A 17,253-nucleotide genomic window follows, 5' to 3' on the forward strand; every position below is an offset into this window, starting at 1 on the left:
TTTGGTTTTGTTGGTTTCCTTTGTTGTGTAAAAGCCTTTTATCTGGTGTAGTCAAAACTATCACTGTCTGTGTTTAATTTAAACTTCAGAGTGTCACAGATTATGAAATATTTCAATAATAGAACTCTTAAAGTAATTTCTGCTCATGAGGATAAAGTTAGTGTGAAATATTGTGCAATGTATTGTGGAGTGATCATGACCAGTTTCATGCTTCACGTCTTCAGCTGATTTTACTTCCAATTATGGAATTATTAATAGTTTACAATCACAGTGGTTGCTTGCCACTGGCCTTCAAATGTTAAGTTACATTTATTAATACTTTAGACTGTATCAAGTTACTTTGATTATAACTTTTGGGCAAAAAAAAAAAAAAATCCATGACTTGTGAAAGCTGTTTATTAATTACATTAGCCAAAAGAGAATTATACAAAACCTACAATTTCTTGAGCTGCAATGCCACTTAATATGACAAGTCTTGCTGAGAATGAAGTAATGTTCTTATTTTATAACTTTGTGTTTTTTTTTTTTTTTTGCCAAAACAAAACAAAACAAAACAAAAACTTCTGTCTTTTGGAGGACAGACTAGTAATCTTTTGAGGCAAATTATGTCTCAAATGTATTGTCTGCAACTTTCATCACCGCCTAATATGGTAACTATTACTCAAAATGGAGAGTTTTGGTTTTTTTCCTGGATAACAAAATACAAAAGTCAGAAAAATCTTCCTCACAGATACCAACACTAACCATAGTGAATTATTGCCCCTTTACACGGTGCACGTTTTGTCTTCATAGCTTCACAACTGGCTCACATTGCTGTAGTAACTTTCTACTTCATGAACTCCTTCCCATCCTTCAAAACTAGCATGTGGTAGACATGGTGTGTAATATCCGCTCCTACACACTCCTCCTCCTACAACTCCCAGTGTTCCTATCAAGGGTGGACTGGATATAGTTGGTGGTGTTACGTTTTAAGATCAGGGTGGCCAAGCTAGCCAACTGGACGCCTGATCAAAGCTGAACCCATCAGAACCCCAGCGTGGGAATCAGAGTCTGAGTCTCTGAAAGACGAAGCGGTTTGCTGAGCTGATCTGAGCCGAAAGGCCATTTATAATGGGGATGGAATTCATGCCACCGTGATGAGCAATAGGCATGGGCAAATTACAGTAGAGTGGAAATCCTTAGGAAGCTAATGAAGCCAGTCTGCAGAATGGTTTCCATACTGATTCTTTCTTACCTGCCTCCTTCCTTCCTTCCTTCCTTCCTTCCTTCCTTCCTTCCTTCCTTCCCATGAGTGATCTCATTCCAACCTGTGTCTCCTTTTTACTTTTTCTGGTTTTAGTTCCTTGAAGTTAACTTTGAGAAGATGGTTGATGTACCACCGTGTTCCTAAAGCTTTTTATGAGCACCTACAGGCTAACTTAATTACTTTTAAATTTTAGGTATGACTCTATACAGTATATAGATTTCAGGTATTACTATGTATAATATATATGATGCAGTACCCTATAATGAAATATGTAGGTTTTGTTCTCTAATAGTAAAGCCCTCAGATTGAGTGCTTCCTATAAGCTAGACCTAATGCTACATATTCTTATAATGCATGCATTATCCTCACACCTACACTCTAATGTTGGAATTCCCTCCATATTATCAATGAGGCAATAGAGCTCCTTTGTCCAACACCATGCAACTGGAAACCAAATGAGCCATGAGTTCTATTCAGGTCTCTCTGGTTCCAGACACTGTTTCTAACCACTGTACTGAATCCCTTTTCAGCCCTAATAATTGTTTGCGATCTCCCTTGCTAAACTGTCAGCTCCTGGAGACTAGACAGCGTGTTGTGTACATCTCTTAAAATGCCAGCATAGTGCCAACCGAGGTGCAGCAGGCTCAACGCGTGTTTATTGAGTTAAAATTCTCCAGCATTACCTGTATTGCCGCCTCAGATTATTGATAGGATTGACTACCCCTAAGTAATTGCCATTAGGACAAATGTAAAGGCCCATATGTACAAACATTTGTACAGACATCAGATTCCCAAATTATATAGCTTTATTTTCTGCTTTTGCAGCGCAGAGATAAATAACGCATTAATTTCATATTTTGATACTAAGATGAATATTTTCAAAGCTATGAAAATTATAATCCAGAACACATCTTATATGCTGAATGGTAATATTGTCCATTTCTCTTTATTATGGAAAGTTGGTGGCATGATAAAGTTAGATAATATATTTAGTTTATTTTTTTAATATATTTAGTTTAAAAATGAAGGAAAAGTTCATGATTTCACCTGAAATTTTCACAAGTGGCACTGACTGCTAATTTGATGATGAAATTAGAAATACTGAAACTTGGGGCATCTGGCTGGCACATGACTCTTGATCTCAGGGTGGTGAGTTCAAGCCCCACATTGGGTGTAGAGATTACTTCAATACATAAATAAATACTGAAACTAATGAAATTTGTAACTGCATAATTACATCGCTAATCCTGCGATTTAATTAGTGCACTTTGATTTACCGTGGGAAAAAAAATTCCATAAAGGGGTTTGATCTGCTGAATTATGAATAATCCCAGTTAGGTTGCATATTTGTGGTTTCTCTTTTAAACAATACACCCCTAGTCTCCTATCAATAGAGTTCAGGTTAAACAAAATGTGAAAATTAAATTCCTAGAGTAAAACAAGGGGAAAAAAAGGATGAGGAAAAGACTTGCTCGGGGTTTTATTTAATAGTTATTTTAAAATCAAGGGAATTAGAGCAAGTCTACCTTCGACTGAATGCCAGCGATTACTGTCAAATCGTTAGGATAAGCCTGTATTTCCCTCTTCCTCCTTTGATACGACGTAGCAAGAATGGAATCATGGCTAGATCCATGATAAGCAGGCATCCTGACATTTTTGCCCTTAGGAGTAGCTATAGGAAGCAGGCTTTAGTTTAGATTTCACTTCAAAATTCAGTCCTTATTACATCCTACAACCCTCCCAGCACAAGAACACAAAATCCCATGCTTGCGGCATAATATCTGCTAGAGCAAAAACATGGGAAACCATGAAACTGTCTCAAATGATGACTCCACGTTATGGTGGAGCCATCCCAATGTGCCCCACACTTCATGCGACCGTTAAGGGAACGAGCCCTTCTCCACGTATACATAGAACGATCTGTGAGGCACAAGGACGCGTGTAGAGGAAGCTCCCATTTGAAAAAAATAGCCTGTGACCCCATCCCCAAGTTCAGGTATTTGCCATTCGAGTAAATTGCTTGAAAGTAAAATAATCGACGCAGTTAAGCACCACTGTCTGCAAGGTTCAAGCTTCCTTAAATGATCCCCTTTTGAATTTGTACTGTATCTGCCTCCCGGCTGCCAGCCTCTGTTAGGAGCCTCGGGAGTATCTAATTTTCTGGATCTTTTCCACACCTTTGTAAATGTGCAGGACTTTTTGGTGGAGATCGCTTCCTAACTTCTCCCAGGAATAGGGAGAGGAGGTGTCCCTGCTTGGTGGGTTTCTCCTTCTCCCACGCCCATCACAAGACAGGGGAGCAGCAAAGGTCGACCTCGGCCCCGGGGTCTCTGGCCCCCGTGGCTCCTGTAGATGGGAAGGGATCTCCTAACCAAGGCCCTTTAAACGATTGCTCCTTTGCCCTCTTAGAGCAGAGGCCCTGCTCTCTTTTTGAAGAAAGGATTTCCTGTTTCCCCTCCTCTATTGGAGACTGCAGTCCTTAGAATTGGCCTTCCTGGCACTTGGGCAAACAGGCACATGTAGGAAAAGAAAAGTTCTCCAGGGTGAGGCTGAAACTCGCAGCCAAAAGGAACATAACCGATCTCTGGCCAGTCCCTTCGTCTGTGAAGAACTAACCAAACCTCCTGTCGCCCGGCCTCAGCCCCTGGAAACTGAACCACTTCTGAGTCAAAGCCAAGCTTCTAGGACACCTGTGTTATTTAAGGAAGACGTTTCGGCCAACTGATCAGTCCTTGTCCTTCGGAGTGCCTTAAACCCAGCATTTTGTGGCATTGACACAGACTTCCAGAATATTAGAGTAGGTGTGGGTTGAGACCGTGGCCTCCCCTTCCCCGGTATCAGATGTTCCAGTGCCAAAGCCAGCAGGTAAAAATGCAGAGCCCGTTTAGATTTCATCTCCGTGGGTTTTTTTTTTAAACACTCCCATCTCTAGCCTCTTCCTAATCAACAGGTTTCAGGAAAATAAAAATGGAAATAGTCACCTCCCCCAGTAAAGGAAGGAAATAAGCTCAAGAAAAGAGGATTTGCAGTTCTTATTTATTTAAAAGTCAAAGCAATTAGAACACGTCTTCCTGGCATGGAGTAGTGGAGATGCTTCAAATTTAGTAATTTGGTACAAAATTTGCGTGTATTTGTCAATTGTATTTACACACACACACACACACACACACACATACACACCCTTCCTGCCAACCCATCCAGTACTTTGGTATTTTGTGGGAAATTTCCTTTATTGCTCAATAAAGGAATGTCACAATTTAAAAAAAAGGTCTACCATTTGGGTAGATATTAATTTATCAGAAAAAATGGTTTTTGAAAAGCAGTGAGATTCAATCTCATGATCGCACCATGATTGAGTTTGTCAGTGGAGAACACATTTCTTTAAAAGTACTCTAGAATTAAAAAAAAAACAAAAAAAACAAAAAAAAGTACTCTAGAATTGACCAATACTGCCTTCATTTAGTCAGGATCTTCCTCCGACCATCTTGAAACACGTCACCTTTCCGTCCCCATAGAACACGTACACACACAGACACACACACACACACACACCCCTAAGATCCCAATGCCAAAATTTATCTGTACTTGTAACATTTCATGGTATTAAATGTTAAATTTTATTTCAAGGACTATCACAGCCTAGAGATAAATATAATCTAAGCACCGAGATAGTACATTTCAGAAAATAAGCTAGCATTTCCGTGATTAAACTCGGATACCTATCATTTGTCATTCCAAAAGCTCCTGGCCTTCTAGAGTCTAGAATTAAAAGGGAAAGGGTTATGCATTTAGGAAGTAGAAGCTGAAATTATTTATTTCAATTCAATATAGAATATTAGTCAAGAATAATAATCAATGTGTACAAAAATTTACATAACAAGAGACACAAGAGACAATGCAGCACCTTTAGAAAAATAATTAAGTTTTGTTGCATTTACAGGTAAGTGCCACACCGAGAATTTACAACACAGTAATTTACTGCAATCAATGACAGGGGAGTTTCATAAAGAAACAAAGCTCTTACACTCCAGATTTTCAGAAGGTATTATTGGAATGCTTAATCATAACCACAGAATTTGTACATCCTCTAGGATTGAGCGGACAAAAATCACACAAAGTTTTCATAGCACATATTCTAGCAAAGGAGTCCACTGTGTTTGGACGGCTGGCCTAATGTCTCTGACAGGTGTGGAGCCTAGAAGAGTTACTGGCTTGATGGTGATCCTTCTGTAGCCGGCAAGACAGGCCCTCGCCGCAGTAACAGCGCTGGAATATCTCCAGCCCGTGGGAGCCTTTCCTCCTGTGCTTGGTGCACACCTGGCCCTCTTTGAGGACAGGTTTACAGATCTTGGACCAGAAGTGTCGCGCGCAACACAACCCCGTGGCACAGTCTGATGATCGGAGACAGACCGAGCCTTCTTGTCCTGGAAAGGAGGAGACAGACACGCGGAAAAGCACACGGTTACTACTGCTCGGGCTGCAGGATGTCCTTAGCAGAAGCCCCAAGGCCCTGATGACGGGCTGGCAAGGAGCGCGTCACCTTTCTGTCCCCATAGAACCCGTACACACACACACACACACACACACGCACACGCACGCACACACCCCTAAGATCCCAATGCCAAAATTTATCTATGCTTGTAATATTTCGTGGTATTAAATGTCAAATTTTATTTCAAAGGACTATGGCAGCGGCAAGGCCCTTTACCTTTGGTATGATACAGTTTCGAAGACAGGGTGGTTCTTCTGGGGTACCCATCCGGGGTGCTGTGGTCGTTGCCACCGCTCTCCAGAATGGTCTCCTCGATCTCTCCTCGATGGAAGTGACCGTGGTCCGAAGGCATGCATATTCCTGAGGAAGCGGGAGAGCGCAGTCACGCCACGTGCTGCGGCCCGGGGTCAGCCACCAACGGCCTTGCCAGTGGCCGCCCGGAGGGCCTGCACCCACCTGCCTCCTGGAGGTGACCTGATTTTCAACCCGAGCCCAACTTCCTCCCTGCTGCTCATGCAAAGCCCCCCAGGTGGACAGAAGCAGCATCAGTGCGGCCAGTGCAGGCAGTCCTGGCCACAGCCCCAGCAGAGCCATTTAAAGTACTTTCCTACCAACTGTGGCGGTGGCAGGGAGCTTTCTGCCCATTTTAATGCCACCCTTGGGGTAAGAAATAAAATTAGTCACTTAAAAAATCGTTCTTAAAAATAACTCCGCTGCCCTCGGTGCTCTATGGGTCTATTGCAGGGCTGAGCAAAGGCAGCCCCAGCTGCCTGGAAGGTTACAGACTCGCCCACCAGTGCCTTCACTGTATAATTTCTATATTACAGAGATGGAGTTGGTTCGTCCCCCAGTATTCCTGGGTCCTAAAGAGGGTCGCCACCCTCCAGTTTATTTCTGGAGACTTCTCGGGCTGTCTGAGCCTACCTCTTGGAGACCTTACATTTTCAGGGATCTGTGGTTGGGGGGGGGGTGCTTTATTTTAAGGGAGCGGGAGGTGGAGGGGGGCAGGGGGATGGATGCAGAGGGCAGGATGCCTGGGTATCAAGATGTCCCCCACTCCTCCCACCCCGAGGGTGGGGGGCTCAGGTAAGTCACCATCTTGTGGCTAACACCAGGGTGAACAGGGAGCGCTGGGAGACCCTGGGCAGAAGCCAGAGAGGGCCGGGCCGGGCTGGGCTCGCTGCATGCTTGCACCTTGCTCCCCAGCTTGGTCCTCAGCTGCCGTCCAAGTGCTCCCTAGATGCGCATGGTCGCTCAGGGGAGCCGCGGCGGGGAGCACCTGGAGGGAGCACCCGGAGGGTGGGGTGGAGGGTGCAGCACCTCGGCTCGGCTCGTCTCCGACCTCCGACCTCCGGGATGAAGCCCTTTCCGGGGCACCTTGCAGGGGGGAGCACCCTGGGTGTTAGCAGAGCCGGGAGTGCGCCCAGCGCCCGCACCCATCCGCAGGCGCCCGGGAGGGAGGGAGAGCTGGGGGGCGGGAGGGACGCCGCGCTCCGGGTCAGGCACGGAGCGACGGGACACTCACCGTTTTTGCAGTAATTGCCGGGGCAGCACATCGCGTGCCGCATGCAGCGTTTTCGGCGCTTCCTGCAGGCGAGGCAGACGGGCGCCCCCGCGCCCCCCGCGCCCCCCGCGCGGCCCGGGCTGGCGCAGTACTCCTCGGGGCTGCACTCCTCGTCCTCGGCGCACGGGTAGGGCTGCGGGGAGCGGGCGGTGAGGCCCCGGGACCCCCTCCCCGGGACCCCCGAGCCCCCCGAGCCCCCGAGCCGCCCGGGCCCGCGCGCACCTCTCCAAAGCCCGCGCCCGCACGAGCCCCGGGCTGCGCGCCCTCGGGGTGCCCCTGCCCGCGCCCCGCTCACCTGGTAGCTGTCAAGGGTCTGGTACTTGTTCCCGCCCTCGTACGCGAGGCCCGGGGCGGCGCTCACCGCCCAGCCCGGGTGCCCGGCAGCGCCGCCCAGCGCCGGGGGCAGGTTCTTGATGGCGTTGGAGTGCAGAACCGAGTTGGAGGCGGCGCTCGCCCCGGGCCGCAGGGGCCCGCACAGGGCGGCCGCCAGCAGGGCCAGCAGGAGGCGGGCGGCTCCCGGGGCGCCCGGGGCCGGCATCGCGCTGGCGGGCGCGGACGCGGACGCGGTCGGGGGCGGGGGCGGGGGCGGGGGCGCGGCGCGCGGGGGGCGCAGGGGCGCCCGGCTGCGAGGGTGCGAGGTGGCCGCTGGAAGCCGCGCCGGCTCGGCTGCGCCCCGGGCTCCGAGCGCCTCCCGCGGAGCCAGAGTCCCCGGTGCGGCCGCAGCTCTGCGCCGCCGCCGCCGCCGCCGCCGCCTTTATACCGCGGGCGCGAGCATCCCGGCCCCTCCGGGAGACAACAAAGCGGGGATGGGATTTCAAAGCGCTGGGAGGGGCTGGAGGGTGTGTGTGCATGTGTGTGTGCGTGTGTGTGTGCGTGTGTGTGTGCGTGTGCGCGCACGAGAGGGGGCGCCCGGCCCGGCCCAGCGCAGCGCGGCGCAGCGCGGGGGGCGGAGGGGGCTGCCCCGCGCGCCCTCCCGGTTGCGGGAACTGCAGCACCCTGCAATTGGGAGACTCTCTTCTGGGTCTCCCCGACGCCGGTGCATGCTCGCTTAGCGAGCCCCGTGAATGGCATCTCGCCTTCAGCGTTAAACACCCACCCCCCTACCCACCCATCTCCACCCCCACCCATGGGTGACTCAGGGTCTCCGCCAGCGGGCCAGGTGGCCCGTGCGAGTTGCTGATTAACCTCGCGGGGGCCACGGTTTGCAGAGGTAGAGTGAGGTCCTCGGTTCACGGTCAGCTTCCCCCCCTCCCCATCCTTCCCCTTCCTTCGTCTACACCCGTACCACCTCCACCACCACCCCCGTCCCGCCGCCACCGCAGGAAAAATGTGCAAAGAGAAGGAAATTTGCACATCAAACGAGGGTAAGGAGGAAGAACTAATGCTCTTTGGATGGGGGAGGTTAGAGAGGGAGGCGAGAGACGGGCCTTGGGAAATGAGATCAGGGGGCGGAGGGAAGAGGGAAGGGACCGGTCCGATAATCAGACTATTTAATGCGGCTCTTTGAATCCGAGCGGCCGCGGCCGGGAGATGAACTTGATGAGGCAGACGGGGCCGAGATCAAAGTGGCCCGAGTCCCCCGGGGCCCGGCGGCGTGGGCCCGGCCTGCTCGCCCTGCCCCCGGGTGCCCTGGCGGCCGCCCCGGGGCGCAGCAGCACCCGGCTCCCTGCTCGCGGCTCCAGGCCGCAGAGCTCAGAGCGGCCGCGTCTGCACCCCGAGGCACAGGGGGTGGCGGGGGGGACGGGGGCATGCCCCTCTCCAGGGAGCTCAGCTGGGCTTAGCTCAGCTTAGATCCCTGCACGCAAGTCCTAGAGTCCCGCTGGTGTGCAAGCGAGGCTGTCCTGCTTGCACGTGCATGGCAGAAGCCTGTGCCCCGTCTGGGTTCTTGCCCTTTGGGGAGCCGGGGGCGCAGGGGGTGGATGCAGGATGGAGGAGACTGTTGTGATGATAGGAGTAACACAAGATAAGGAAGGGCCGCCCTTATTTGCAGGACAGGTTGGTGTTGTGTCGGGAGATGCACAGCTGCCCTGCATGCACTTCAGCGCAGGAAGAGAGGATTCAATGATCCGTCACTGCTGAATCAGAAAGACTAGCAGGGAGCAATCTGCTGCTCCAGAACCTCGGTGGGACTTAATACTCTCTACACAGACCTGTTCACCGGCCAGGGCCCCCACCAAGGACAGCCAGTGAGGGTCTGCAAGTAGTGAGATCCCCAAGTTAATAGCTGGGGAAAGGGATATTAAAAAATAAAATAAAATAAAAGTTCATAAGGGTCTGTGTTCCAGTTCCTTGGGTTTCAGAGGTTGTGTTAAGAACATCTTCCAGGGTCGCCTGGGGGGGCTCGGCGGTTGAGCATCTGCCTTTGGCACAGGGCATGATCCTGGGGTCCGCAGATGGAGCCCCACATCAGGCTCCCTTGCATGGAGCCTGCTTCTCCCTCTGCCTATGTCTTTGCCTCTCTCTCTCTCTCTCTCATGGATAAATAAATATTTTTAAAAAATCTTCCAAACAATTCTTTAATAATGCCTCTAATAGCACCAGTATCCCACCCACCCCAAATGCCATCTGTCCTGTGAAATTTCCTCTGTTTTATTGATGATTCCTTCTTGAAATTTTAATATGGATTAAATCCCACATTGGTGTGTGTGTGTGTGTGTGTGTGTGTGTCTGTGTGTGTGTGTGTTTTTAGGTTTTATGACAAACGTACAATGATCTAGACTTGGCTACAACGTTAGAAATGTTTGGCACAAATGGAGATTTGAAACAAAGGAGAAGCTGTTGATATAGTTTTTTTTTTTTCCTCTTTTAAATGAGCCCAAGAAACAAGTCGAGGTACATTTTATTGAGAACAAGCAACAAGCCAGGTCTCCCTGGGGCAGGTATGGCCCTACCTCAGTTGACCTGAAGTTGGGATATTTGGAGAGGTATTGTAGGATAACAGAGTAACGCTATAGGGGATTTCAGGTGTCACACTATCACTTGCAGAATATAATAGTAAAGTCAGTATTCGACGTGCTGAGCACCTTCCATGTAATAGAAAATCTGCAGTTCGTCTTAAGTTGTTCTGATGCTGAAATGCAGAGAACCAATCCCCTTACCTTGGGAAGGGTGAAGATGTTTCTTCTTTGTCCTATTATCCTATTGAAATATTTCTAAAACTAGGCTGTGCCACACTTATGGCCAGTCTCCTTTCCTCTTTTGGAAAGAGATGGTAATATTATCATAACAAATAACAAATTTAATTCATTAGGAGTTTGGATTCACAAGTCAAACTATTGTCGGGGTTGGGGGTGGGGGGAGAAAGTTTCATCAGCAAACGAAAACCTTTAACGAAAAGGCATGTTGCATAAATTCAATCCCAAGCCCTGGATTTGTACGTCTGTTATGGCTTCATGGTCATTGAGCTTGGACAGAGCCTGCTGAGTTAGGGGAGCTAAGTCAAGACTAGAGGTTTCAGAGCAGACCGGGTTCTATCTCCTTTACTACTTTTCCACGCTGCTCCTGACGTCGTGATCTGAAAGCTAATAATGAATTGGTGAATACTCGTGTTTCTACCATGTGCTGAGCAGGGTAGTTGGTGCTGTGGGATCAGAGATGAGTGCTCAAGGTATCTGTCTTCAATTGAGTCGGGGGAGGGCTGGCAAGCTCCTAAATTATACGGAAGAGCAACCCCCAACTCTTAGTTTCAAATGGGAAATTGTACTCCCCCCCCCAGTGGAATTTCCTTTTTTTTTTTTTTTTTTTTTGAATTTCCATTTGAAGAGCCTTTCCAGAAGGAGTTTGCTCACTGGCAACAAAAGAGCAGGACAGATAAGGAGGTAGACGGAGGGTCATAGTTCCATCACCTGCCAATTAAAAGTCAGCGAATGCCCATGATATGCAAAATGCTACCCTGGTACCTTTGAGAATAACCCCCCCCCCCCAAATATCAAAGGTAGGTTCCGTTCCTTGTCCTGAGAAAGCTTTCTACCTATGAGTAGTTGGAGAAGCAAATATACTTATATGGGAATTGGGGTAAAAGTTTTGTCCAAAACGGGTCAGATTTTGGCACATATGAGATCGTGCGGAAGACACAAAAAGGCCCAGAAAAGGTGACGACAACAAGCCTCAAGAAAGGGAAGGTTCTGGTGACTCTCTGAGCTAGGTGTATATATATATATATATATATATATATATATATATATATATATATAGCCAAGGCAGATAAGAATTAATATATATATATATATAATATATCTCGTTGACTAAAAGCAGTTTATTTAGTTCCATAGGGCCCCATGACTCCTATTTCACCTGTTTAAATATTCATAATTAATATAATAGGTTTAATATTTTTATATTAGGTTTTAAAATAGGTGGAACATGTGCACCAAAGTGGAATGAACCCTCCTAACTCATCAATGGCATGAGAGTGCGTGCGCTCCTCACATTTTCTGTACTGTGCACGGGGCTGAGGATACGTCCCCCTCTTCATCCGCGAGGAAGATGGCAAATATGCTCCAAAACACTGTGCTATTCACAATTTTTCCATCGTTGTCATTTGAGATTCTTCTGTGATTGCTGCTTACTGGTCCTCTCCCTCCTTCCCTCCTCTCCCCCCTCTTTTTCATTCTTCCTCTTTGTTAAATCAAAGGAAGCAGATCTGTTGCCATTTAATTGTCCTTTACTAGGAAAACATTACATAAATGTCATTCCTTATGGTGGCTGTTGTCAATGTTTATGTTGGTGCCGATCTTAAATTTATAGTAGGGATTCCTCATTCCTGAGTTTAGTTAAAAAAAAAAAAAGTTATATGACTTTCCCATTGGCCTTTGAAAGATTTTGGTCTTAATGCTCTTCATGACCTTAAAAGGGCTTTTAAAAAAAGACCAGGCCCAGGGTAGGACTCCCCAGAGGCTGGATTAGGCTTTTCTGCACTCCTGGGTACAAAGAGAAGGCGAGATTTGACAATGGTTATGTTTATTTGGTCAGTGGAGATGGCCAGCCCAGATAAATCAGGCTCCGTGGTAGCTTTCCAACCCAGCCCTGAAGACGGGTTTTACAGGAGCAGGACATTAAAAATCAATCTGAGAAGAGAGCCCAGAACCCAGAAACTTTTGACAAAAATAGGGAGAATCTTCTCTGATATCCTGACTCCGAGAGAGGTCTTCGGGATGTAGTTAGAGAGACTGTGAAGCAGCCCCCTTAGCATCCTCCCTAAAGGATCTGACATTTCCAACCCTAAATACTGGCCCAGGGCAGTGGAAAGCAGGATGCAGGAGGCTTTTCAGACTCCAGACCGACAGAAATGTCATTTTCCTGCATGTCTCGCAATTCCTATTATTGTATCCTTTAAAATGCAGGTGTTCTCTAAGGATTGGGGCCAGAGGAGGTATTTTTGGGAGCAGGAGACTGGGGCTGGAATTCTGTGATGGCCTGCAGTTGGCAGCTTGGTCAAGCTGTTTTATTCTAGTGTTGGTGTTGGTCTTTCGTTTATAAAATGGCATGTGGGGGGGGGGTGAGGGGGCCCCTTTCAGAGTTAGCAAGCTCATTAACAAAAAAAAATCACTGCCAGGACAAGGCCTTTTGTATTCTGATTAAATAAGAATATCCTGTAAGAGAACTGTTCCTCAGGCAGCCTAAAGAAATAATCACTGACACCAATACTGTATTTTGATTTCAACTAATTTTTTCGAAGAAAACAAGAATTTAAATCCCTGAAAATAAGTGAACACTTGAATCAGGTGTTTTTTGTTGTTGTTGTTGTAGTTTTGTTTTTTAAGAAACAGAGATACACATGTATTTCTAAATGAAGTCAGATGTTCTTGTAGGAAATGCAGCAAATATGGGAAAGTCCAAAACCAAAAATAAGTGATAGATGCAATTGTGTTAACTTGTCGTTCCTACTGGCAAACACCACGGGAAGCGAGCTTGAGAGAGTGGGAAATTATTTGCCCTCATAAGACTGACCCTAATGTTTTACAGGTGAATTTCTCCAACCATCCCTAAATTTCAAACTAGGAAATTGCAATGGGACCCAGGGGTGGAAAACAGAATGCAGGACCTGGAAAGCTCTTTAGGGTCCCAAGACCCTGTCCTAGAACCGACCGGGAAGAACCAGGGATGTAGGTCAGAGCAGAGCTGTGGCGGGGGGAAAGGAGAATGTGTAGTTGGTGCCAGGTGCCAGGCTCTCCACCACCTTAGAGCGGAGGGGGGGGCCGCATGCCCTTGCACTCACTCCCTGCACCCCCACTGCGCCTGCACCTCCACTACACAGGCACTCTCTCCCTGCACTTCCCCTGTGCACACACTCTCTACTTGCACCCCCACTGTGCGCACACCTTCTCCCTGCACCCCTGCTGCCCACACCACTCCTGCACCCCCGCTGCGCACGCACCACTCTTGCACCCCTACTATGCGTGCACCCTCTCCCTGCACCCCTACTACACGGACACCCTCTCCTTGCACCTCCACCATGTGTGCACCCTCTCCCTGCACCCCTGCTGCGCGTACCACTCCTGAACCCCCACTGTGCGTGCACCCTCTTCCAGCACCTCCAGTGTGTGTGCACTGGCTCCTGCACCCCTACTGCACGCACACCACTCCTGCACCCCCGCTGCGTGCGCGGTATCTCCCTGCACCCCTACTACACGCGCACCCTCTCCCTGCACCCTCATTGTGCCTGCACCCTCTCCCTGCACCCCTACTATGCATGCACCCTCTCCCTGCACCTCCACCGTGTGTGCACCGGCTCCTGCACCCCCGCCGCGCGCCCCACCCCTGCACCCCCACCCCACCCCCCTGCGCCCCCCGGAGGGACCCCAGCCCGCCGCCCGCAGGTGCGCCCCGAGGCTGGTGCTGGCCTCCGCGCTGCGCAGTCCCGACCCGCCGCCGCCGCCGCGCACGGGAGAGGGAAACCGTGCGTGTTGGGGGTGTTGGGGCCCGGCTTTGATGCGCGAAGATCAAAGGGCCCGCGGACCCCCGAAGCGCCGCGGGGCTGCGAGTCCCCGACCGTCCGCCCGCTGCCCCGGAGCAGACGTCGTGCTCAGCACATTCGCCCCAGAGCCGGTCACGCCGCGGGGGCTGCAGCTGCTCTGCTGTGTCAGCTCCCGGCAAATGAATACAGGCCCTTCCGACCTGATTAGAGACGGGGCGAGGGACGGCGACCGACGGAAGGTGCAAGCTCCGAGGGTCCCGCCCCGCGCCCCGCGCCCCCGCCCGGGCGGCGGGAGCCAGAAAGCTGCTCCTCTGCTGCCCCCGCGTGGCCGCCGGCGGAAGTTCTCCGGGTCCCGCAGGTGCCTATGTTAGAGCCCCTTCCCGCCGCGCGCCGCTGTCCTACGGCCCAGGGGCCTCTTGTGCTTCTTCTTCTTTTTATTTATTTTTTAAATCTTATCTTTTTTTTTAATTTATTTTTTATTTCTTTAAGTTTTTTTAAATTTATTTTTAAAATTTTATCTTTTATATTATTTTCTATTTCTTTTAGTTTTTTTAAATTTATTTTTTAAATCTTATCTTTTATATTTACTTATTTTTTATTTCTTTTAGTTTTTTAAAAATTTATTTTATTTTTATTTTTTATTGGAATTCAAGTTGCCAACATGTAGCACAACACCCAGATAAAAAGTTTCTGCGCAGCAAAAGAAACAGTCAACAAAACTCAAAGACAACCTACAGAATGGGAGAAGAGATTTGCAAATGGCCTCTTGTTCTTCTTTTTATTTTTTTAAATCTTATCTTTTTTTCTTCATTTTTTTAGTTTTTATTTATTTTATTTTTTATTTTTTATTGAAATTCAAGTTGCCAACATATAGCACAACACCCAAATAAAAAGCTTCTGCACAGCAAAAGAAAGTCAACAAAACGAAAGACAACCTACAGAGTGGGAGAAGAGATTTGCAAATGGCCTCTTGTTCTTTTTATTTTTTTTATCTTATCTTTTTTTTATTTTTTTGAATTTTTTTATTTTTATTTTTTTTTTGGAATTCAATTTGCCAACATGTAGCACAACACCCAGATAAAAAGCTTCTGCGCGGCAAAAGAAACAGTCAACAACACTAAGACAACCTACAGAATGGGAGAAGAGATTTGCAAATGACTTCTTCTTCTTCGTCTTTTTAATTAATTAATTAACTAATTAATTAATTTTATTTTTATTTTTCATTGGAATTCAATTTGCCAACATATAGCACAACACCCAGATAAAAAGCTTCTGCGCAGCAAAAGAAACAGTCAACAAAACTAAAGACAACCTACAGAATGGGAGAAGAGATTTGCAAATGGCCTCTTGTTCTTCTTTTTAATTTTTTAATCTTATCTTCTTTCTTTATTTTTTTAAATTTTTAAATTTTTTTAATTTTAATTTTTTGTTGGAATTCAATTTGCCAATATGTAGCACAACACCCAGATAAAAAGCTTCTGCGCAGCAAAGGATACAGTCAACAAAACTCAAAGACAACCTCCGGAATGGGAGAAGAGATTTGCAAATGGCCTCTTGTTCTTCTTAATGCCCCGCACTGTCCTTCCAGCACAGAGTCCCTTCTTCCTTCCTAAGTTATGATTAAAAAGAGAACCGGATCCAACACGTAGGTCCTCTGATCTGCGGCTGCACTTGGAAGGTGGGGTGGGGGGCCTTCCCAGAGAGAGATGTCAAGATCGTGCACGGGGGACCCTGGTGAATTTAGAGGTGCCTTCCCTCAGGTCCTGATCTCAGGCTCCCCGCCCACCTGCGACTCTGCTACTCCCTCCCTCTGCACCCTCCTCCTCACTCCTTCCCTCGCTTGCTCTCTCTCTGTCTGAAATACATGCATAAAATCTTAAAAAAAAAACAAAGTCAAGGTCTCCAGAATATTAGAAATGTATAATTGGGAAATTCTGGGTCAAACAAATCACAGACGAGACCATACACATATAACTACTCATGGAGAATAAAAGCATAAGAGAATATTATGCATGTATTTGAGAAGCTATTAATCATTTCATGGTTCCATGCTCAAAAAAAGAGGATACAAACTTAGAGCCTCAGGCAACATAATAGTCAAACACACTATTTAATATTTGCATTTCTTTTGAGCCAACATAATACGCAAGTTAAAAAAGGTAGAAAAATTAATAAAACCTACTAGAAGTACAGACAACACATGCATCTGTTAAATTAGTAGTAATAGTCACCCATTGTTATTTGCAACTAATAATTCTAGACTGCTCCCAAGGTTTTCCTACAGTTCATTTTTCTTAAAGAGAAGTCCTCACAGCAACCAAACTCAAAACCCCCAAAAGCGTTTCTCTGCAATTGGGGATTTCTTTTAAAGAATAAAGGATTCCGGAAGATTTGTGAGAATGCTATTTCTAAACACCCCATTCGGTAAATATTTTTATTTCCGTGCTAAATTCATAGCTAGAAGTCAGACGCTACGTATAAAACTGCATACTGTTGTTTTAAGTATTATAATGTCAAATCTAAGAATGCCTTTAAGTAAGCAAATTGACCTCAAACTTTCAAAACGTCGTTGTTTGGATTAGGCCCTGTCCACCTTTTTTGAGCCATATTCTCCACCGTTTTCTTTTCACAATATTGCTTCTATCCAGCTGATTCTACTTACAAGAAAAGCAGCCTTAGAGCAAGCTCTAGGTTCCCATTGCATTTTGCAAACATCAATAGCTCTGTAAACCCCACTTAGCCACCAGCTTCCTCAGATGCATGAAGGCGTCCAGCAGAGAACCTAACGGCTGATTAACTTCCTATCAGAAGTTTATCCCCTGCCCCTTTCTGTTAATATCATTTATTATTCTTATTTGCATGTGCTGATAATCATAGAAGGGAGGCTGTGGCTAGAGCTGTGGAGTCTAAGACTCCAAGGTGTACAGCTTGCTTCGTTTTTGTAGCTCTTGATTTCTAGGCAGAGTCTTACATTTGTTTGGAAAATTACCTTGCTGTGGTTTTATTAATAGGTGAGGTTAGAAAAACAAGTAAGG

General features: G+C 47.4%; 1 protein-coding gene across 1 annotated transcript; it reads right to left on the reverse strand.

The window, feature by feature from the left end:
* Positions 1 to 5,416: 5,416 nt before the first annotated feature.
* DKK1 (dickkopf WNT signaling pathway inhibitor 1) lies at positions 5,417 to 7,840 on the reverse strand. The gene is made up of 4 exons (XM_041729490.1): positions 7,598 to 7,840; positions 7,264 to 7,435; positions 5,955 to 6,098; positions 5,417 to 5,670 (listed from the first exon to the last, which is right to left on the reverse strand). The coding sequence occupies exons 1-4, from the start codon at positions 7,838 to 7,840 to the stop codon at positions 5,417 to 5,419; spliced, it is 813 nt and encodes a 270-aa protein (XP_041585424.1).
* Positions 7,841 to 17,253: the final 9,413 nt, after the last annotated feature.

Source organism: Vulpes lagopus, chromosome 14 (assembly GCF_018345385.1).
Source record: "Vulpes lagopus strain Blue_001 chromosome 14, ASM1834538v1, whole genome shotgun sequence".
In the NCBI taxonomy this organism is placed as follows: Eukaryota; Metazoa; Chordata; class Mammalia; order Carnivora; family Canidae; genus Vulpes; species Vulpes lagopus.